Here is a 23,822-nt window from a genome sequence, read left to right on the forward strand (position 1 = left end):
AACCGATCTTTCGAATTGCACAAATCTGATCCGCCGAGATGGCTGAAGGTGTCGAACCCCGAAGATTCGCCGGGTGGCATACTTGACCATCCATGCTTGTTTTTCCGGTTCTAAGCCAACTGCAGGAGCCGGGCTTTGGAGGTTCGTCGGGGCGGCGTACTTAGTCGGCCACGGCCGCTTCTCGGGATCGGCTCCGACGTTCCTCCTGCCGTTCCGCGAGGCCGCTGTTATTGCAGCCTGTTTCGAGAGTGCCAAGGCGTTGCCGTCTCGGCACGTATGCGCACGCGTATCCGTGCGGGACCTCCTTAGGTGGCTCGGGCAGGAATTGGTAGTCACTAGGATCACCACCAATCTTGTAGACGACGTATGCCGATGAGTTCGGCAGTTCCGGTGCTGCCCATGCGAACGGCCGGGGCCGGAGCGGCATCTCTCCTTTGAAAGTCCCCGAGCCGGTCCCGACGGGGAGTACCGGTGACTCATGATTTCCTGAACGACGCGCGAGCGACACGCTCCAAGGTGTTCACCGGGCTCTCGAGTGGCGGTGCAGCGAATGAGCCACCATGTAGTTGATCTCCTGCCGCAGCGACCTGGTGCGTTCTTCCGACGGGGCGGACAGGTCCACTCCATCGAGCGCGCCTTCGGGTGTGAAACCCTTCCACCCGACGCCATGGGAGCGGGTTCGGTGGAAGGAGCCGATGAGTTCGGCTTCCGGGGTTGCCTTGATCTCGTCATGCTTCTTCTTGAGCTCATCGAGCAGATCCGCGTACGTGACCGGAGTGTCTTCCGCCATCTTGGATGTAGATGGCGATGTCGTGGATGTCGTCGACTGTCCCACCGGGCGTGCCAGAATGTGTTGACGTCAGAAACCCACCGGCGGGTAGAGACGGGCAACACCGTAGAGCCGGGAACAACTTAGGGCTGCGGCTGACCCTAGTCCCTCTGAGCGACGGCCCGCAAAGCCTCCTGGTCGCACGCACCGATGTTTATCACAAGGGCGTGCCACCTGACCTATACCTGGTCAGGAAGGTGTGGATGATGCCTCTCTTAATTTCCTGCAGGGCACACACGTAAACGTTAAATACGAGCCTCGATCGGCTCTCGGGTTATCCCGTGAATCGGCTCGGAGAGCCGATCCACCCATGATTCGGACGAGGTGTCCGAACATATGGTGGTCCCGCTTGATCAAGGTAAAGCTAATGAGATCTACGACGATGTGGGGTTCTCACCGCATAATCGGATCATCCTACTCCAGGTTGGGCCTCGCGGCCACGCACGGTGATCGTAAGCCGATCCTAAACAAGGCCTAAAAACCAACACGAGGTTGATCCTCGGAACATCCTGCTTAGGGCCAACGAACGACACCCTACGTGCCGCTGGATCCTCCCCCTTCGTAAGGCCTAACTATTGCAGATATTAAACTAATCCTTGTAGAACAAGGAGCAATCGTAACGGATCAGATCTACCAAACTATGATCAAGCGGGTGCCGCCCCTACGCCTAAGATAGGCGTAAGGGCGGCTAGACATGCAAGGGTTGCACTACGAAAGCATGCAGCATGAAGAACAATGCTAACCCTAACATGTCTAAGATAACTACGTTGCTCGCCATCAAAAAGGCTTCGAGTACGAGCAACGCGTGAACAACGTAGGCAGGCTTGTCTTCGCCTAGATCGCAAGATGCGATCTAGGCAGCATGATGCTTACCGGTAGAAACCCTCGAGACGAAGGAGTTGGCGATGCGCCGAGATTTGTTTGTGGTTGAACGTTGGTTGTTGTTTATTCCATAAACCCTAGGTACATATTTATAGTCCAGCGGACTTTCTAATGTGGGCGTGCACTAAACCGTGCACGAGTAAGATTCTATCTCTAAACTAAGATGCGATCTAATATGTTACAGATACACGGGCAATTAAGCCCAACTTGGTATAAAAGGCCGATCCACGTATTCCTTCTATACATTTCTTCAAACCCATCTTGATCGCGGCCCACCTCTGACTCGGTCAAATTCTGGTGATAACAGAGCAGTCTGAGCAGTCTTAGTATGCGACCAGTTTTACTTTCTCAAACTGCTTATAGTGGAGAGTAATTTAGACTAGTAATATATGTTATGTTACTAGTTTAAGTTACTACCTCCATAGTGGATACTAGTAATTTAGATGTGGTTTCATACAATGTCTCATTAATTATGTTATAAACCATATTGCTTTAGTAGTAGTTATCACATCATTCTCTTTCATCATTTATTGTCATGCTATGTCACCAAAATATCTTGTGTTATGTTACTACCTATATTACCCCCACTATAAGCAGTCTCACAAAATGCATAAGAGTATGTAATACGCATCTAACGCTCACGATGAAAGGGCACGTCTCTTCTTTCTACACAAATCTGACAATGTAGAGCCAATTGGGTAACATGTATAATTGTCACCTACACAAAAAAATACATTGTTTTGTTAATATATGACCTGCCTTATACTCGCACAAAATGCATAAGAGCAAGCGTGGTGCATCTAGCGCGTACATGAAAGGGAATTCTTCGGCTCAGAAAAATATATTATTTTAATCTTTATACCATGCTTACATCACTATGTTGTATTTGATGTTATTACGCCTTCCACAATACATTGGCTCTTAGCAAATTATTCTAGGTAGAGCTATAAACGAGTCGAGTTCGAGCGAGCTAGACCTAGCTTAGCTCAGCTTGTAAAAATATTCGAGCAGCTCATGCTGAGTCGAGTTAAAGATCAAGTTGCAACTATTGGTTCATACTTAGTTTGTAACGATCTAGATCCGACCTAGAGCGGGTTACAAGCTAAGAAAAATAAAAATAAAATCAATTACCAGCATGCATATAAAACGAACAAAAATACCATCCACGATATATACAAGGAATAAATTGACCTTTCCTATTCTCTTAATCAAACCTCATCCAGATTACAAGGAATAAATCTCATCTACAACATATAAGGTAATAGTTTTTAGATGTCCTTCAATTATATAATTTTTTTACTATACGCGATTATAATTTTCTGAATTGTCAAGCTAAAACGAGTGAGCTAGTGTTGAACTCATGTTTCAATCAAGCTATATAAGACACTCATACTCGACTCATTTGTTTCCGAGTCGAGCTAAACAAAAGAGTCAATCTCTAGCCGCTCACGAGTTCGAGCTTTTCTTGCAGCTCTAATCCTAGGTAGTGGTGTATCTTAAGATACAACATTTCCAATATGCATAGTGGATAGTATAATATATACTAGTATCATGCATATGATACTACTTTAGAATATTATCTCTGTAATGCATCGTCTCATTTAGTAGTTTCATATTCTTTATTATATTTATTATTTTGTAGAATCTCAATGAAAAAATGATGTACAAGATCTATTTAGCACTATTTTCTTGTGACATGCGTTATGATATACTAATATCCACCTAGGTTACTCTAATTATGTCTCTCTTCATTAATTAGCTTCCATGTAGCCTTTTTGTGGGGTTGGGTTGCATGATAGTATTGTATCTGATTAAGATACTAGCACTATGGTTAGGATTGCATGATAGTATTGTTTTTGAAACATGCATGCATGTGATTGAGTTATGATTGTGTTTTGCCTAAGGATCCATGCAAGTGTTAGGCCTTTCATAATGCATTGTGTTTTAGCACGTTATCCTAGGTATTGGTGTATGTTAAGAGACGGCCACTTAAATGCATTGTCTCTTGAGTGTTATATTTATATTTAATGTTTTTTTGGTACATGCATGTATGTGATTGACCTAGCAATGCATTTTGCTTATGGTTCCATGCAAAGTTTTTTTTGTTGAACTGTTAGTGGGCTTTTCATTTCTATCCCATGTGGCTCATCTATTCTCTGTGGAGTTGAGCTATATATACTTGACCCTCCTTTGTTGTAATCATAGACTGAATAGAAGTTATCCACCCACCCACAAGGTTAGCCACCACCTCTATACTCTACATCGTATCAGAGCACCAGAAGATGGAGGCGCTGGAGACTAGAGCAACAATAGAGATGAAGATAGAGTGAATGGATCTGTTGCAGCCTGCAGCGGATCTAGGGAGGTTGCATCAGGAGTGAAAAGGGAGTGTTGTGGCAAGGCTGGGCCATGGGAGATGACTTGGCAAAATACCTTCTTACATAGCGAAGAGGTATATATGGAGGTGCCACCAGGAATGGTTGTAGCTAGAAATGGAGGTAAAGTGTGCAAACTAAAAAAAAATCTCTTTATATTCTGAAACAGTCTATAAGAGCCTGGTTTGATCGGTTCAGAAGGGTCATGTGCGGCATGGGATATGGACAATGTAATGGTGATCACATTGTGTTTTACAAACATTCAAACTAGCAGTTTATGTGGATGATATTATAATTACTGGAGATGATGAAGCCGAAATACTCAGATCGAAGAGGTTTCTAATTAGTAAAACATTGGAGGTGAAGGATCTTGGCCAACTCAAGTATTTTTTTGTATAGAAATAGTGATCTACAGTTTCTTAGCTAAGATATAACATCAATATCTCTCCTTATTAATTAGTAATTAGAGTAGTAAACTTTAGACAAATCCAAGAGACGGAAAAAGTTGTATGTTTTCTGAAAGAGCCGTATAGATTATGGAGGGGTTTTTGACCCGCTCCGTGCAAGCATTGCATGGCCGATACGTGCACACGTCCGTGCCCAGTAGGCGCGCGTGGAGATCCATCGGCGGAGTCGGCTGCGTGGAGCACACAGCACAGGGCGTACGTGTATGAAATGCACTGCACGTAGTGGCCGCGGCCACGGCACGAGGCCATGGGCGTGGTAGCTACTGTACAACTTAACTCACGCTACTTGAGCAGACGGTGGGCCTCGACCGCCGCGCCATTAGTGGCGCTCGTCACGGCGCGCGCTCCGGATCTACCTCGCCCACCGTGCGCCGGACCTTCCATCCTCCAGGAAGAAAGAAACAACCCTGGCCACCCTGGTGCGTACGGTGTCCGGTCGCGTCCACATGACCTGCTCGATCGGAGCTCGGCTGCTCCGTGTGTCCTCGACGGGCGGCATCCAGCAACGGAGCAGCAGCAGCCGTGAACCAACGGGGGACGCCGCGCGCCGAGCCACGAGTCTAGGGCTGAGCGCTATCATCGCGTTTTTCTTTTGGCTTGTTGATAATCTGGAGTGGTACTACAGTATATCGCTAGGACGATCGAGTTCCGTGATCCCAGGGATTCATGTCTAGGCATCCCCCGTCCGGTCAGGCCATCCATATCATCCACGTTGCCTCCCAACCGCGTGGGTCTCTCCTACCTGTAGTACTAGACTACAAATATACTGGCGTTTTATACGGACGGCCGCTCTCTATCTCCATCGCTATTTTTCTTTCGCCGCGCGCTCACCCCTCCTAAAACACAATCATGTGTTGCTTTTTTTGTGTGTGAAATATAGTACAGACGCAAACGTTTACAAATTACACATACACGCATACACACATAACAATGAATGCATGCGCGTACACCCTATCTGTCACGGGCATCTCACAGTCTTCCACTTAAGAATGTTCTGCATTTTAATAAGGAAATCTAAACTCTAGTCTCTATTTACCCCTTCAAATTTACACTAGTATATAAGATACTTATGTATATTATCTGCTCCCTCCATCTCAGATCGTCTGGTCATCTAGTACTCTGTATTCAAAATTTCAAAAAAAAAACTATAATACTTTACGCAATCCAAGACTTTTCAGTTCGAAAGGAGCTATATCAACCAACCCCCTCAACATCAAATTGGGATCAGCAGACATACAATAAAATATGCATACGCTCTGTTGCACTGTTCAAAAACTATGCCGATTCAACGATTACTAGGCCGATTAATCGCTACTAGGGGCTTGACCGTGTTGATTACCATTAATCTCTTGTGTTAATCCTTTTGCCCGATTAATCAGCCGAAAGTCCGATTACTAGGTATTTTCCCGATTAACTACCACACTTGGTCAAAAAAGTTACAATATTTTCAATGCATATCGCTAATACATGCGCTGCCCCTCCCCAATAAAGTAGATTTGCGAAGCTCCCGCTTGATTGCAGCCTCCAGTAGCTTCATTTCCATTGTTGCCAAATAGTTTCTTGACCTCCCAGACCAGTTACTCATAGTTTCCCAGGCCTCAGATACTGGAGCTCGATCACCATGAGGAGCTCGTCCAGGAACTAGAGGACGCCTTCAATAGGTTAGGTGGTTGAGGTGTAAGAGGGGTCGTACCCTAGGTAGGTGGTGGGAGAATATAAACTTCAGAGGTGAGAGGAGAAGAAGTGAAAGGAAGGAACGCGGCTTCGGCTATTGGATCCTAATTCGCTCCTGACCTTAAAGATTAGGTCATAGAGGAGAAGCGTATAAGTTTTTCTAGGATTTTAGGCTTTAGAGAAGTATGGAGAGACATATAGAGGCTCATATACTATTATTTTTCTTACATAATTTTTTTTAAGTGCTAATTTGTGTAGGTTGCACCGATTAATAACCAACCGATTAAATCAGTTAATCGTCCGAATTCCGATTAATCTCTACTCCCAAGTCGACCGAGCAGTTAACGATTACCGATTTCCTTAACATTGCTCTGTTGTAGTATTTGCCAAAGTACAATATATATATATAGTATCACGATGGAGAATATGTGTCGGCATTTTTTTCCCGTAAATGTATCGGTGGGTGCTACTCTCTGAACGATGCGTATTTTTTTGAGTAGAGCAGCAGGCACGAGACAAAGACGTAGAGGGGAGAAGTGGCACTCTTCATACGTACGTCTCCACGCGCGCAGAGCCGCAGACCATGTGATCTCCACGGATTCCCCTCCAGGGCTCCAGTGATCCCTGCTTCCTGCCGCTGATCGAGCGTGGATACGGCGCAGGATCCAAGCAATGCAAGCAGCCACCATAGAAAAACGAACGAGTACCAACTACGCTACGCGGGTCAGCGCTGCGTGGGAAAACGACAGCTGACACCATAAAATGCACGGTTGCAGCCGGGTTCATATGATCATTTCCCACCTATAAATCTGTTCTGACATCTGTGCTGCTATATGTACATTAAGCAGGTATTATTGACGTATCAGCCATTCACAAGTTGTAGCCATCTTCCTGACATATTCAGTCCATGGCCTCTCAGACCTCGGCCATAAAACTCATTCCGTCCGCATCTTTCATCATGGCAACGACCACCTACCTTTGTCCAATTTTCTTTCTTATTTTGCTCACACTTCCTTTGACAAACAAATACATATTTGATGATTTCAGAAACCAAAGCTTAATTATGAAGTACAAATTGTGGAATTTTTGAAGTTCAGTTAAAATTTGTGAAAGTTTCTCTCATAATCTGAATTATGAATATGCACCACTTATTGGGAGTTTGAACATAAATTGTATCATGTCTTAAATACGTTTTCTAATTGGGAGTGTTGAATTATGATTTTCTTTCAAATATTCGAACATATTATGTCTTAGATTGCCAAAATCTATTCGAATATTTTCAATTGGAAATTTGGAAACTATATGGATAGATTGGGCACGAAAAATAATCCAAATCATTCTAATAACACGCATAGTTATATTTCTAGAATGAGTCAATGTCGAGGACATAATATGTTCGAATATTGGTAGAAAAAACCAGGAGCCTATCCGCCACTAATTTATACTTGGTCAGTAGCACTAATGACGCGCTAATAGTCTTCCATGCATGTGCAAAGAAAATTCTCGCCGATAAAGAGAATATATTAATATCAAAAGATATCAATTACACCCAGCCTCTGCAACAACGCAACACTCTAATGGCAGTACGGATGCACACAGCCAAAAAAGATAAAAGAAAACTAAGAAATAAAAGTCTCGCTAGAGTATCCCAGGCCTAGCAACAGTAATACATCCACCCCCTAGACAACACCTGAAATACAGACTCTCCAAAAGCGACGCCTCCAAGAAGGAAACAGTGCACCAGCATCGTAGTGGCCCGATCAAAGATCTTAGGTTTTCACCCTAAAGATTGTCCCCGCTCTCAAAACAATGCCTCCAACAAGGTCATTGCCAGGCACAACCAGTTAAGGCAAGACCTTAAGTTTTCACCCTGAAAGGTAGGACTCTAAACTTCACCTGTGCTGCCGCCCCCACTTTCATACCACTAATGCGAATCCCAGAACATCAAGCAAGTTTGTCAATATCGCGGAGACTTGAACCTTCTTTAGCTAATCCTCCAATCCCGTCTTCATGAAATTCTCTGCTTCTGACTTCACCATGGACCAAAAGTCTCTTGATGTCAACACAGAACAGAGCCTCGCGCCGCTCCCTCCGAACTAAACGGTCGGAATAAAAGTATGGATGCGCGCGACCGAATACCACCCGATCCTGTGAACTCCAGGCAAAAGATGCACTATTCCATTCGGAGCCTTCCGGAACTCATCACTCCGGCTAGATGAAGAAAGATCGGCATCCGGAACATCTTCATCTTCGCGAAAAAAGAACCCTAGGACCACCACCATGAAAGTCGGAACGGCCGTCCCCCACGCCGCCGCCATGGCTGGGAACCACGGTCCATCTTCCTCCTCCAACCCGGCCGGTGGAGGTCAGCAACAATCCTGCGCCGCCCTTTCCTCGCCGAGTTCCGCCACCCCACCGCGTCTCCCGCCATGATCTAGGTAAAGTAGCCGAAGGCCACCGCCACCAGACCCGCCGTCCACCGTCGCCGCCCCTGGAAGACCCCGCCTCCGCACGAAGGGGAGTCCATGGACGCGCCACCACCGACCCTGCCTTTGGCAGCTGGACGCGGCCGCCACCGCCGACCCCGACGGCGGCAGCGGCCAGGAGGAGGAAGATGGGCAGCCTCTTCTTGGGTTCGGGTCGTCGCCCGGAGCCGCCCTGCGCGAGGCGACCCGAAGCGAAGGTGGGAAGGGAGGAGAGGGGATGGGAGAGGGCGGTGGTGGAGGGTGGAGGGGCGGCAGTGGCTAGATCAGGGGAGTGGCGGCGGCTACGTCGCTGGCGGCGGCTGTTGCGTAGAGAGCAGAGACAGAGAGGGAGAGGTCACATCACATGCATGTCCTTGTTTCTATATTTAAGACAACCTAAAACGGTGTTGTTGTGTGGCCACGTTTAATTTTCTCTCCCACGATTCCATTACATTCTGCCTAGTCATGTGCCTTCCAAGTTCCAAGTCAACTAATCCAGGAGTATCAGCTATTATGCATATCGAGCAGGGACCAGCCCCGTATCAAAAATTTATTCCCAAAAAAAACTATATCGAGCACCAATCTTAAATGGTACTTTGAGAGCCTATATTCGTTGTGCACATACAACTGGGTTCACAACGTCCGCGTCCAACCAACACCCACTCTGGAAGGGACGGGGATTCAGTGTCTTGTACACGCGGGGTTTTCAAGACAAATTATGAAGTAGGGTAAAAAATATACTGGGTACATGCATCTCTCCTCATGCATCTCTCCTCTTAATCCTTTCATCTTAATAAACTAAGTGCATGTAGAAAATAAGAATAAAATATGCTTAATATTATTGGGTTTGATTTCCGTGCGATGAGAGAGAAGCAATTAAAGTGCATTGGGAAGATAGGAGTACACTCTTTTATGGATAAAGTTTTAAGATGTCCACTTATTTGTGGACGGATAGAGTAAACACCAAATCACCACAAACCTGCCCCCCTCCCATCCAACGTCCAGTGGCTATCCAATAGCCCACGACAACCTGACCAAAACTGAATCAAACACCCACTCGTTCTACGCTCTAGCTCAGACTTGCACGATACATGCACAATAAAATCGCATCAGGCAGCAACAGCTAGGAGGTAAACATTCTCAAATAAAACAGTCATCACTGCAGACTGCAAACTACAGTTTTCAAAAATCCAAACTGCATACTGCATTTTTCTCTATTTTAGGCTGCAGTTTGACAGTCGAACAATCTGACCAGATCTAAAGCAAAACTAAACCAGAAAAGAATACGCCATGCATTCAAAATGAATCAGATCATGCAAAGATATGTACCGCTTAACACTGAAATCCTCCATCACTTAATATGTAAAGGAGGTCGAAGTTAGCACTCAAATCTGTAGCAACGAGTGCTATCATTTAACAATGGTTTTGCATACTTAAAAAGACATTTCACTTCTACAAATCAAATGCCTCGCTACCTCGCTCTTTAATTAGCCGGTCCTCTAGTTAGACTACTTATAGTAGGGAATAACGTACTCCATCCGTTCTGAAATACTCTACATCCTAGGCTTAAAATTTATTTTGAAATACTCTATATTTTAGCTTTTAGTTAACCAAAAATACGGAAAAAGAAGTGTTCCTTCTTTATCTATTGGATGTCACTATTTTCAATGTAGCTTGGATTGAATGTTTACCAATTTAAGTAGTACTACTAAATACACTACTAATTTGTCTGATTTTTCCTAGAATATAGACTAAAAGAGAAACGAGGGAGTAGCTAGTAACATTAACAACATGCAATGCAACTAAGACTAGTCACAATGAAAAGTATCATACACTAGTATCATGCACATGATACTAGTTTATGATACCACCCCACAATACATAGTATCATATGTTAGTATCATACTGTCATCATATTTAATGTTTTATAGAATCTCAATGCAAATGTATATACAAGATGTATTTTCCATTAACTTTTTTAGTTTTACGTGCTATGATACAGTATCATATTAGAGCAACTACAATAATGTACAGTCAGCAGGCTATAAGACTTAAAATAATATAGTTTTGCTAAATTGGATGAGAGAGAAGAGGAGAGAGAAGAGAAGTACTACAAGATATAGCCAGCTGCAACGCTTGCTCCTAGGCACTTTATGAGATTGCAAGATGGGCCATATGCATATAAAGTAGTTCATACTTGTATCTAACTATTGTATGGGCTGACTACAAATAGGCTACAGATGACATGGCAAAAATATATAGCCAACTGCCGACTCTTCTATTATTCTTACTCTTATGATAGCACTCTCATCTCATTAATTAGTATGCCACCTCAGATTATTACTAACATGGCATGCATGATACTATGGAGTACTTATGATACTTTCATTGTGGCTAGTCTAAGTACATTTAGTTTTACACTAGTATTTATATATATTATCTCCTCCGTCCATCTCAAATCCCCAGGTCATCTAGTACTGCGTATTAAAATTTTAAAAATCTACTGTGTAACTTGTTGCTCAATCCTAGAGGATCAGTTGGAAAGGAACTATCAACCCTGTCAACATCGAATTGGGAGCACGAGACGTACAACGAAATATACTATAATACGCTCTGCATTAACATTTGCTACTCGTATATCCGTCAAAGTATATCTATCAAAATGGGGAATATATGTCGGTATTCTTTTATTTATTTTTTACCCGTAAATGTATATAGGTGCTGCTCTGAACGATCCGTATTTTTTTTGTAGAGCAGCAACCACGAGATAAAGATGGGCTTCAGATCTTCGCACGTCTCCACGCGCGCAGACCATGTGCCACGGCTCCGCATCTCCACGGATTCCCACACTGATCCTGCTTCTTCCTGCCACTGACCGATCGTGGATACGGCGCTAGATCCAAGGTACGTGTCTACTTGGAGCATGTTGCTTTGCTGGTTGCACGTGGTTGGTCGCTTGGAGCATGTACATGTATATTCTAAACAGTTGAACCAGGAGGCGGCGGAGGTGGAGGTTGCGGAGGTTGCGGAGGCTGCGGAGGCGGCAAGGCGTGCGCTAGAGCATCATCGGCGGGCGGCGGCCATGTTAGAAATCGTCGACGCCAGGGCGGAACTCCGGGCCGAGCTCGCTGAGGCCAGGGCGGAGCTCGCCGAGGCGTGGGCGAAGATGGCAGCGGCTCCTCCGTTTCCGGCAGCCCCACTTGCGGACGCCGTCATCCATGTCATCGCCGCCGATGACGACCACATCCGCTTCCAGTTCGACGGCGACCAGCGGTGTCGAGGATGCTCCTCGGCAATGCCCACCTTTTGGCGCTTAGGGTTGACAGAATCCTGCAGGCTGACACGAGACATCGGATACCAAACAAACGAGGAGAGAAATTTACCCAGGTTTGGGGCCCTCGATGAGGTAAAACCCTTACTTCCTGCTTGTCTGATCTTGATTATCGAAATTATCGGGTTACAATGGGGTAGCCGAAGGCTAAGACTAATATCTCGTCGAGGGGCTAAGATTTCTAATGACCTAGCTCTAGACTTGAGGGGATTTTGGCTGTGGTGATTGTGTGTCCTTCGGCAGACCCTCTCCTGGCCCTTATATTGCAGGTCAGGTCTCGAGAGTTCTGTCCGGTTCGGCTAGGTTACAAAGAGTTCTACGTCTGAACTTTCCTTGTTCTTCGTCTTCTTGCCTTGTTCGTCAAGAATCTTTCTTTGGAACCGACATAACGGCCCCACCTTGGTCGGTGGATGATCTTCATGGGCCCCTGGTTGGGCCATAGGAGGTAGCTTAACATTGGTTACCCGAAGGGTAATGTCCACATCAAGCGGGCTCTGCTTGCGTTATTTGAGAGCCTACCTGGGGACGCTCATCACCGTCAGGCTCAAGCAACGGAGGAGGAAGCTCGCAGCCATGCGCTCGCCATGAGTCGGATGTACCTGTACTCCGACCTGGATTCGGTCGTGTGGAGGGGACCGGAGCCCGAGCGGGCCGAGCAGGAGAACAACGAGCTGGCGGACACCATCGCCGCCAGGGATAAAGCGGTGGCGGCAACGGCTAGGGACAGGGCCCGCTACCACGCCGACATGGCGGCGGCGGAGGCGGTGGCGAACAGAGTCCACTTGGACTCCTCTCTGGCTGAGGCCCTCGAACGCCACAGGCGGCATGACGAGGTGTCCGATCGGCGGCGTGCGCGGCGTAAGGAATGCGTCAGGCAGGCGCGCTTCAACGACTGCGCCGGCCCCTCTGGTGGCCAGTAGTAGCCCGCGTGATGCGAGTAACCCCGGCCGTAGTAGGCCGCGCGACAGCGAGTAGGTACGACCGTTGTAGTTTTAGGTTAACTAGACTAACCATCACTATAATAATGGTCCTTTTAGCCAATCAATAGTAGTGAGCAAATATTTTGCTTACCTAGTCACTGCCTAGCGGTCCCGATGCAACCAACACGGTCACTTGGCGCGACTGTGCAGCGTCCGTAGAGACGCAAATGTGGCGCATATTTGAGCCATGTTTGCGTCTCCACGGACGCCTCGGTCACTATGTGTCGCCCCGCTGGAACAGGATGCATGCATATTTTTTGACCGCGCGGACGCAAACGGTCACTCAGCGTCTGTTTGCGTCGCTCCGTTGGAGATGCCTTTAAGGCTTATATTTTATTTAGAAAGTCAAACTATGTTAGGTTTGACTAAGCTTTTACCAAAAGTCATTAACATGCATCTAAAATTAATATTATTAAATAGATAATGAAATATATTTCGTATGGTATCTACAAAAGATTATATTTATTAAATTTGGTCAAACTTTATTTGGATTGACTTCTCAAAAAAAATCATTAAGTTTTGGGATGGAGGTAGTACCGTAGAGTTCAGTCCGTTGACTTTAAAAAATTAAATAGTATATTTTAGCTGAGTTAGAGGAGAGGGAAGACCAGAGAGAATAGAAGTGGATTCTCATGCAAATGTCAGCTCTAGGCTGTAGCACGTGCTTGTAGTCACATTGTGAGAGTAAACTAGTACTTTTTTTAGCTCACTATTATACATATTTGCTACAAGATTGGCTATAGACTACATGGCAGTGTGTTACAGCCAGCGATCGACTCTACTATTGTTGTACTCCTAGTACGCAATCACCATAGAAAACGAACAAGTAGGGGTGTGCTCATTTCCCCTTCCTTTCTCTCTGGTCATCTCGCCGCCCTGGCTCCTCTCCATCCGGCCTAGCCGGCCAGACATGGTGGAAAAGGTGAGGCTGGCCCCTTCGTGTATGTTAGGGTAGAATTAGTTTTCGAGTTTGGCTTGTGTGCCAGTTTAACGTCATGCTGCCGATGCTTGCGAGTTGTTTGAAAGGCCTAGTGAAGGAGGGGTGGTGGCTTGCGGAGCTCCAGAGGATGGAGATGGCGAGTTTTGACCCACCTTCCGCAACCCCTTCAATAAAGCTCGGCCGTGGAGATCTGGAGCCCTCTCTGCTCTCTCCTTGCGGTCGTGGTGATAGGCAGGGGGAGGAGGAGATGGCAGAGGTTCTATGCAAGCGGTGGAGTGCACACCGGATAATGTGGCCACCTGTGGAGTTTGTCAACGCCTTCTTCTTGCGCCGGTGTTATCTTTGGCGACTGGATCCACTCCATGCCGGCAAGCGTAGCTCTTCCTTGGCTTTTCTTCCTCCTCCAGAGGGTCATCATCTACGTCAGCTCGGGATTCATCACTGGTGCTTCCACAATTGGCAAGTTCCCCTGTGGCGTCAAGGGTGCACAGACCTGGAGGTCGCTCAGTCGGGGCGAAACGGAGCCTTGACTTGATTGTATTTCCTATTTTTCTAAGCTACCACAGCTAACAGATCTAAACTCCCACTGCTAGGGTGCCATGGCACCCATAGCGATATGATAGTCCGAGGAGGAATACGACTTGTCGGCGAGGCGTGGAAGAATACTTGCCACCGCGGAGCTCCACCGTCCATAGAAAATGGCATCGCTTACCTGCTAGTCGGTGAAGAAGTTTTCGTAAAATGGAATATTGTTGTGGGTATACTTTATGGGTATATCAACGGCATGGCCTAGATCCGGCAAGCCCGGGTGGCCCATAGATGGTGGTGAGGCATGTGGCCCATCGGGCGGCCCAGTTGCTGTAGATCCGGAAGGATGAAGTCCAGCCCGAGGAACGGGAAGCCGGATCTCTACCGACCTACGAAGGAGGCCGGATCCGTGACGGCCCATGAAGTATCCGGATCCGGCAGTACTTGGAGGAAGGCGGATCCTTGACGTACACGGCAAGACATTGTACCGTAGTTAGGCAACTTGTATTCCGGCTAGGACTCTCCATGTAAACCCTAGATCCGTGCGCCTTTATAAGCCGGATCTCGGGAGCCCTAGAGGGACAACCACAACTCATTGTAACAACGCGAAAGCGCCCGGATAATTCCGGACAAGCGGCGGTAGGCCCTGTCATCGTGCGGGTGTTCCGAAGCTGGGTAACTCGCGTACCACCGTCCCGTGTGCACTCCTCCCTATGGCCCCTACTTCTTCTCCCCCTCGTGAGGATCCCTCCTCCGAGGTACCGTCGATAGGGCAACGGCGGTTGGCGCCCACCGTGGGGCCTGCGGCGTACGGAGGCCGGAACCGGGAGGGTTCCGCCATGGGAAGCTACGACGACACCATCGCTGTGGGGCGTGTCCTTTACGCCGGAAATCTGTCGATCGTCCCTCCGGATGAGTGTTGGATTCCGGCTAAAACCGACCCCGTCAAGCTCTCCATCGTCCCAGTTGGCGGCATACACATCTTCATCGAGGAAACCGTCGATTCCGACGGAAACCCACTGGTAAGTAGCGCTGACGCGACCGCCGGCCGAGCAGGACGCGGTCGCGAAGATCCGATCCGAGACGCGGGAACTTCCCGGCGAAGATTCCGCCTTAGATCCGAAAAAGTTAAAACCCACCCAATCCGCCCCCGAGCGAGGAAATAACGGTGGAAGACCAATGCAGATCCGTCACGGGTCTCCCAGGTGTTAGAGAAGCAAAGGTGTCACTTCGTGCACTTCTTGGCCCATACCGCCGGAACCGCCCCTCAAGAAGCCGGAGCTGGTCCCGAGCAGGTCGTGGCCCCGGAAAACAACGCTGCTCCGGATCGGCAAGAGGTCTGTCGGAGAAAGCGGAACTCCGGCTGAAGAGTCAATTTTGGGAAATCTAAGCCCAATTTCCGGAGACACCCAATCCATGGACACCGAAGAGTTCGATCGCAAGGTGAAGGAATATGGATACGGTGAACAGCACTGAAGTTGATTCCGCCCGACCAAAGCGGTACTTGCAAGCTGTAGTGGCGGCTGGGAGAAAACGGATCGAAGAGGCGAGGCACCCAATCCGACCCCCAGCCATCCCACCACGGATCTCCGATGTCGCGGGAGCGGCCCCGTAGGGATTCTTCCTCGGAGAGCCTCCTGTCGCCTGAAGAGATGGTCGCGCAAGCAGGCATGGATGCGGTTTATCGCTCGGATATTCTTAACAAACCCATCACTCCCGAAGACGTAGAAGCTTTAGAAGCTAAAAGAGTGGAGCTGCTGGCCACAGCCAAGAAATTCAAGGTCACCGCAGCCGCCATGCTTCGGAGGAAAGGAAGCACGCCGCAGTTTTTGTGGAAGACTTCATCCGAGCGTGAGCGAGGAAGTGGACGAAGGATTGGCAAAAGTCAAGGAACTCCGAAAGCATTGGGAGGAAAAGATCGTTGAAGCTCACCAGGAGGTCGAAAAGGTCCGGCGTGAGATGATAGCTCCCCGCAAGATCACCTTCGCAACTCCAACGGGGCAGCAGCCGTTCGCAACCCCAAAGGACAATATGACGAAAGCTGCAGAGATCCTGAAGAAAAGTAACGAGGAGATTGGCATCGACTACGTACGCACGCTCGTCGCTTCAGCGGTTAAACAGCAGAGCAAGGCAGACACTTCGTGCAAGTTGGAATCTAACCCGGAGCATTGCGTCTCCACCGCGCAGAAGGACGCCCACGACAATCGCCATCGAGATGACGAATCGCGAACCGGATCCTCGGAACGCAGAAGGAAAGCCGAGGAACACCCAAATCCGATCCCCGTACCGTCAAAGACGCCACCGTCGGATCCGAGAAAGGGAAAGGATGCAATGTACTCTGGACGAGACAAGTACCGCAACGCCTCTCCTCCGCCTAATGGTTACCCGCGTCCCCCTCGCCGCCGTAGTCCAGCCGGAAACACCAGGCCTCAGGGGCATGGTGGAATTGTTATCCGCGACAACGTGCTGCCCTCAAGAAACGAGAACGGGGAGCGCACGCCGGAACCTCGCCGGAATCGGAACAACGATCGCGAGCCCGAGCCTAGGAGGAGCCGGAATGAGGAGCGCGACCGGAGCCCCGCCGGAGCCGGAGCGACCGGGGCAGCCAGCGTCACGGCGAAGGCAGCCACGAGAGCCGGAGCCGGCACCGGGAGGGCCGGGGAGAATCTGAAGGCGGAAGCAAGAGGTCGGATCGGCCCCCTCGCGAGTCTCCCTCACCACCACCTAGCGGTGGCGGCGGAGGTGGAGGCGGAGGCGGTGGCCGGAGATCTCGCTCTCGCTCACAGTCCCCCCGTCACGGCTCGCGCGATGCGCGGGAACGCCTCAACGAATACAGAACCGACTACATCGGACCGAAGTGCTTCGGCAGGATGATTCGAGAGGAACCAAAGCCAAGGAGCTCCTCAAGCTACCCGGAAACTTGAAGCATTATGATGGCACCGAAAGGCCGGATACCTGGATTGAGGATTACTATAATGCAGTAACCTTTGCCGGAGGAACCCCTAATATCGCTGCCGCATGCTCCGAGTTGTACCTTGTAGGTCCAGCCCGGATGCAGCTCGGCGACCTCGAGAAAAACTCCATCTTTTGCTTGGTTTGACCCGAAGACCGCTTTCGAGAAACACTTCGGGGGCACCTACAAAAGACCTGCCACGGCAAGCGACCTACAAGCTTGTATCCGGAAGAAGGGAGAATCCTCAAGAAACTTCCTCACACGATGGTTGGCATGCAGGAACGAGTGCGAAAACGTCGACCACACCACCCGCCATGTACGCCTTCATTGGTGGACTGCAGAGAGGAGGATTGCTGAGACATAAGCTCACTTGTTTGGCTAACGCCAATAAACTGACTTTGGATGAGATGATCTCCATTGCCAGTGACCACACTGCCGCCGATGACGATGCGGGCGGTGATATCGCAGCTACAGCAATCCCCCTGCACCAACAAAAGAAGAACCGTGATAACGGCAACAACAGCGGCCATAAACGCAATAACCCTGATGACCAGAAGAGTTGCGGATCCGACATGGTCGCCATGGCGTTCCAACGCGGAGGTTCAGGAGGCGGAAGAGGACGTGGCCGTGGAGGCGGAGCCGGCAGGGGTCAGCAGCATGGCACTGAAGTCACAGCTGGCGGATCCCGCGCTCCGCAAACCTACGAGGAGTATAGAGACATGCCCTGCCTGGCCCACTTGGATCCGGCTACAGGGAAGTCCACTCACACCAACCGCAAGTGCAAGTGGGTCAACGACCTAAAGAACGACCCGGAAGCAGGATACAAGCGAGCCCGGAAGCACCACCCACGCGGCAAAGGAGGCAAGGGCAAGAACAAGGACAAGGAGGAGGACAGTTCCGAGGCAATGGACGAGGATGATAACTCGCCGGATCCCAAAGCCGGATCCGCAGGTAAATCCAACCCCTTCGAGAAAAAGAGCGTGGGGGCTTACCACACCTTCCTCGGAACCCCAACAGTCCGCGCTACAAAGTCAGCTACCCGGATCCTGAACGCCACGAGTTCCGAGCTGTGCCGCATGGTATGTCGGGTGGTCGGAAGTTCCGTGCACATTTGACGGGGAGGATCATCCCGCCATTGTGCCAAAAGAATACTACGCCTTGGTTGTAAGTCCCCGCATAGACGGGTATGACTTCTCCAAATGCCTCATGGATGGTGGAGCCAGCTTGAACATCATGTACACTGGAGACTGCTGGAGCGGATGAACCTCACCAAGGAACAGCTCAAACACAGCAACACCGAGTTTCACGGCGTGGTTCCGGGTAAGAAGGCGAACTCCCTCGGCGGCATCACACTTCCGTGGCTTTCGGCGATGTTCACAATTTCCGCGAAGAAAAGATCACGTTTGAAGTTGTGCCCTTCAAGAGCTCCTACCATGTCATCTTCGGCAGGCCCACCTACCACAAGTTCCATGCAAGAGCGTGCTATATCTACAACAAGCTCAAGATTCCAGGTCCTAATGGTATGATCACCATAACCAGAGACTACAAAAAGGCTCACGAGTGCGAGTTGGGCGAAGCCGCCTTCGCATAGTCTGTCATATCCGGAGAAGAGCTGAAAGGATACAGAGCCGCGGTGGATCCGACTGAAATGCAGACCACCAAGAAGCGGATCTCCGAACACAAAAACTCCTTCAGGGCCGCGATAGAGACCAAGAAAGTCAACTTCAAGGAAGGCGACGATTCCAAGCAGGTCTCAGTCGGAGCCAACATGGACCCCAAATAGGAAGACGCGCTCGTCGAGTTCCTCCGCGCCAACATGGATATCTTCGCATGGCAACCTTCTGACATGTCCGGAGTACCAAGGGAACTCGCCGAGCATTACCTCAACATAAACCCGGGGGCTAAACCGGTGAAGCAAGCTATGCGACGCTTTGGAGATAAGAAGCGCCGCGCCATAGGAATGGAATTAGCAAAGTTACTAGAGGCAGGTTTTGTAATAGAAGTAATCCATACTGATTGGGTCGCAAATCCCGTCCTTGTACCCAAAAAGAACAACGAAATACTAAGAATGTGCATCGATTACTCCGGCTTGAACAAACATTGCCCGAAAGATCCGTTTCCCCTGCCGCGCATTGACCAAGTCATTGATTCGACGAGCGGGGCGGAACTTCTGTGTTTTCTTGATGCGTATTCCGGGTATCATCGGATCCGGATGAAGGAGTCGACCAAAGGCGACCTCATTCATCGCCCAATTTGGCACTTCTTGCTATGTTACTATGCCCTTTGGCTTGAAAAACGCAGGTGCCACCTACCAACGTACGATGCAGCGGTGCTTGAAGGACCGGATCGGCCGGAACGTACACGCCTACGTCGACGACATCGCGGTCATGACTCGGAAAGGATCCGACTTGATCGGCGACCTCACGAAACCTTTGAGAATCTCCGTCGGTACAAGATGATGTTGAATCCGGCTGAAGTGCGTCTTTGGCGTACCAGACGGAAAACTCCTTGGCTTCATTGTCTCTAACGGGGGTATTGAAGTGAACCCGGAAAAAATCAAGGCAATTTTGTGCATAAAAAGGCCAACTTGCCTCAAAGATGTGCAACGGCTCCTTTGGTTGTGTCGCGGCAATCAGCGGGTTTGTTAGCCGTCTTGGCGAGAAGGCACTTCCCCTGTACAAGCTATTGAAGAAAACGAGACAAGTTTGTGCTAGGACGAGGCGACGGATGCGGCACTAGAAGGGTTGAAGGAGATACTTACCTCCCCACCTATCTTAGCGGCTCCGGGAGAGTCGAGCCTATGCTCCTTTACACGGCAGCCACCAACAGGGTCATCAGCCTCGTCATCGTGGTGGAACGACATGAAGAAGGTCACGAATATGGAGTCCAAAGGCCAGTTTACTATATCAGCGAGGTCCTTACGGAATCCAAACAGCGCTACCCTCACTTTCAAAAGCTTGCCTACGGAGTATTCCTGGGCAGCAGGAAGCTGAGACATTACTTCCAAGAACATCCAGTAACAATCGTGAGCAAAGCTCCGCTGTCAACGATTCTCAACAACGCTGACGCAACAGGACGCACAACAAAATGGGGCATCGAATTATCCGCCTTCGATATCGGCTACAAAGCCGGGACTGCGGTTAAATCACGAGGTCTTGGCGGATTTCGTTGCGGATTGGACGAAGCTCCGGATGCTAATCTAGAGCCGGAACCGAAGACATGGGTTATGCACTTCGATGGATCCAAGCAGCATCAAGGCTCAGGAGCCGGAGTCACCCTGAAGTCCCCTACCGGAGAAGAACTGCAGTACGTTCTGCAGATCCACTTCGAAGCTACAAACAACATGGCGGAGTACGAGGCTCTACTACACGGACTGCGCATCGCTAAGGAAATAGGGATCAAGCACATCATCTGTTGCGGAGATTCCGACCTTGTGGCACAGCAAGTAGCCGGAACACTGGAACACCGAAATTCCGTCATGGCGGCTTACGGAGACGAAGTTGATGAGATCGCCAAGTGCTTTCTAGGATACGAAGTCAAGTATGTCCGGAGAGACGACAATGCATCGGCTGATATGCTATCCAAGCTCGGATCCGACGGAAGCCAATTCCGCCTGGAATTTTCTGGAGCATCTCCGGATACCCTCGGTGAAGGGCGCTAACCCGGAAAACCCGAAGTGGCGGTGTCTCCGGCCAAAGAGGTGTTGGCCACCATTCCGGCTTGGACACGGCCTTTCCTGGACTACCTCATCGATCGAGAAGTTGCCGGAGGACGAGGTCCTCGCACGCCGGATCATCGGACGAGCAAGATCCTACACAATTGTTGATGGACAGCTCTACAAACGAAGCGCAACGGGGGTGTTTCTCAAATGCGTCTCTAATCAAGATGGCATTGAAATCCTCGGAGAGATCCACGCGGGGGATTGCGGGCACCATGCCGCTCCCGGGTCACTCGTTGCAAAAGCTTTTCGGCAAGGTTTTTGCTGGCTCACGGCTAAAGAAGATGCTTGACAAGATAGTCAAGACCTGCCGAGGTTGTCGGTACTACGCTACTCAACCAAACGCTCCAGCCCAAGAGCTGAAGACCATACCTATCACACTGGCCATTTGCGGTGCAGGGGCTCGATATGGTTGGTAAGTTAAAAAGATCATCTCCTGGCGGTTTTGAATACCTATTGGTCGCTGTTGACAAATTCAGCAAGTGGATCGAGGCAAAGCCGGTGAGAAAAGCCGACGGTGCTACGGCACTAAAATTTGTACTGCGAGCCTCGTGATGAGATTCGGCATCCCACACAGCATAATCACGGATAATGGCACAAACTTCGCTCAAGGATAATTGAAGGATTATTGTGAGACAATGGGGATTCGACTGGACCTCGCATTTGTGGCTCATCCACAATCCAATGGTCAAGTTGAAAGGGCTAACGGTCTAATATTATCAGGAATCATGCCACGCCTCGAGGAACCGCTGCGACGAGCAGCCGGAGCTTGGGCTGACGAGCTGGGCCAGTTGTCTTGTGGAGTTTGCGAACTACCCCTAACGAGTCAACGGGGTTTACCCCATTCTTCCTGGTATACGGATCCGAAGCCGTGATTCCCTCCGACATCATCCACGATTCGCCGCGAGTTTCCGCCTATAATGAAGACACAGTCGACGAGGCCGAGACGGCTATACGTGGACCTCGATCGAAGAAGCTCGGAATTTAGGCTGACCGGCGCTCCGCCATCTACCGGCGGAAGCTCACGACGATATCACGGTCGTCGAGTCCGGAATCGCTCGTTCATGGCCGGAGACACTGGTTCTCCGCCTTCGCCGGGTGAAAGATCACAAGTTGCAATCTCCATGGGAAGGACCCTTCGTCGTTAGCAAAGTGCTTCACAACGGATCGTACTACCTTGTTGATTTCCGAGAGGCTGAGGGACAGACCTGCTAATTGGCGCCGGAAACGCAAGCGTGAGGATCCGGAGGACATCTACGACGAAACAGATCGCCCTTGGAACATTGCACAGCTACGTCCTTTCCACACTTAGCATAGAATTACATACCTTCTAACAGTATTATACATGATCAATGAAATAAAGCTTTTGGTTCACTCTATGAGTCATTTACCTCCTTTACTTGTTCATTTTTAGATCGTGTATGTTTTCCGACTAAAACCGCAGAGCTGGATATTTCCGCCTAGGCGTGTATGAAAGTTGTGATTTTCAAAAATCGTCCCTCGGGACGTAAGCTTAAGTTTTACGAGTCGAAATGTTTTACGTTGCGAATTCGTGGATTCCTAGTAGCGATTTCCGGCACCTTGGTGAGGGGCTTGTTTCCGCGGTTATTGACGGATTACCATTGGGTTTCGTCGCCGTCGGCGAGCGTTTCCGGCTAAAGGTCTTCCGGCTCGCGGAAGGTCAAGCGAGTAAGCCGGAAAACATCAACATCGGCACTTGCTTTCCAACAAAAACGAAACATGCGGAATAATATTAAGGGATAGCGGGATAAGTTGTTTCCACCCATGCATAGTTGTTTCGTCCCTAGCTACTTAAGAATTCAAAGTCTTATTACAAACCCTCGGCTGGGGCCAAAATGATGCATTGTTTTTCCGCGGGAAGAAAGTTTTTACTCCCCCTTAGCGGGAGAAGCCTTGCCCTTCGGGTCACTTTTCTCGGCATCCTTTGCGGAGACGACACATCCTCGTCACTTTCTTCCGACGAAGACGCAGCGCCGTCCTTGGGTTCCTCTTGGGGAGCATCCTTGGAGCTGGTCCGGGTAAGCCGGGTGCCGGATTCCGCAGGACGTGCCTCTGCGTCACGCTTCTCCTGAAGTTCTGCTTCCAGGGGTTCGTCCGCGGGAAGCACGAACTTGTCGTAGAATTCTTCGTGCCGGATGTCGTAGCCGTTTACTGCATCTAAGAGCGCATTGACATTCGCGTCCGAAGGAACTCCGGCGGTCACCTGGTCAAGATCAAGTTCCGGGTTATGCGCCAAGCACATGGTCAAGGCCATCGCAGCTGCGCCTCGGGCTGATGATGCTTGAAGATCCGTCACCGGCTCTGGAAGAACGTCCATCTTTTGTATAAGCTTGCGAACTTTGCAAGTACGACTCATTTTGATGGACAACTTGTAGCATATCTTCCGGGAGGCGGAAATGAGGTCTTTGCAATCATCGCACTGCAAGTTGAAGGAGATCGTCTCGGGGGAACAAATTCCGACGCTTTTCGGATACCCAAGAGGTTACGCACGAGATAATCGGATATAAGTATACGGTTTGAGCACACGAGAAAAGTCGGAGAAAGGTCTTCCGGCGAGGTTCTAGAATAGTACCCAAAACGTTCTCACTAAGCACGTCCCAATGATGTTCCGCGGTTTCCATATATTTTTGGAGCCCGAGTGAGTTCTTTTTGCTGCCTC

The 23,822-nt window shown here is 49.3% G+C and overlaps 1 protein-coding gene across 1 annotated transcript in view; it reads right to left on the reverse strand.

The window, feature by feature from the left end:
* LOC124656355 (protein DETOXIFICATION 21-like) overlaps positions 1-23,405 on the reverse strand; it is a 35,056-nt gene extending 11,651 nt beyond the window's left edge. Inside the window, exon 1 of the mRNA XM_047195116.1 lies at positions 23,214-23,405. Coding sequence (XP_047051072.1) covers positions 23,214-23,405 — 192 coding nt within the window. The remainder of the gene's footprint in view (positions 1-23,213) is intronic.
* Between the last annotated feature and the right edge of the window lie 417 nt (positions 23,406-23,822).

This window comes from Lolium rigidum, chromosome 5 (assembly GCF_022539505.1).
Source record: "Lolium rigidum isolate FL_2022 chromosome 5, APGP_CSIRO_Lrig_0.1, whole genome shotgun sequence".
In the NCBI taxonomy this organism is placed as follows: Eukaryota; Viridiplantae; Streptophyta; class Magnoliopsida; order Poales; family Poaceae; genus Lolium; species Lolium rigidum.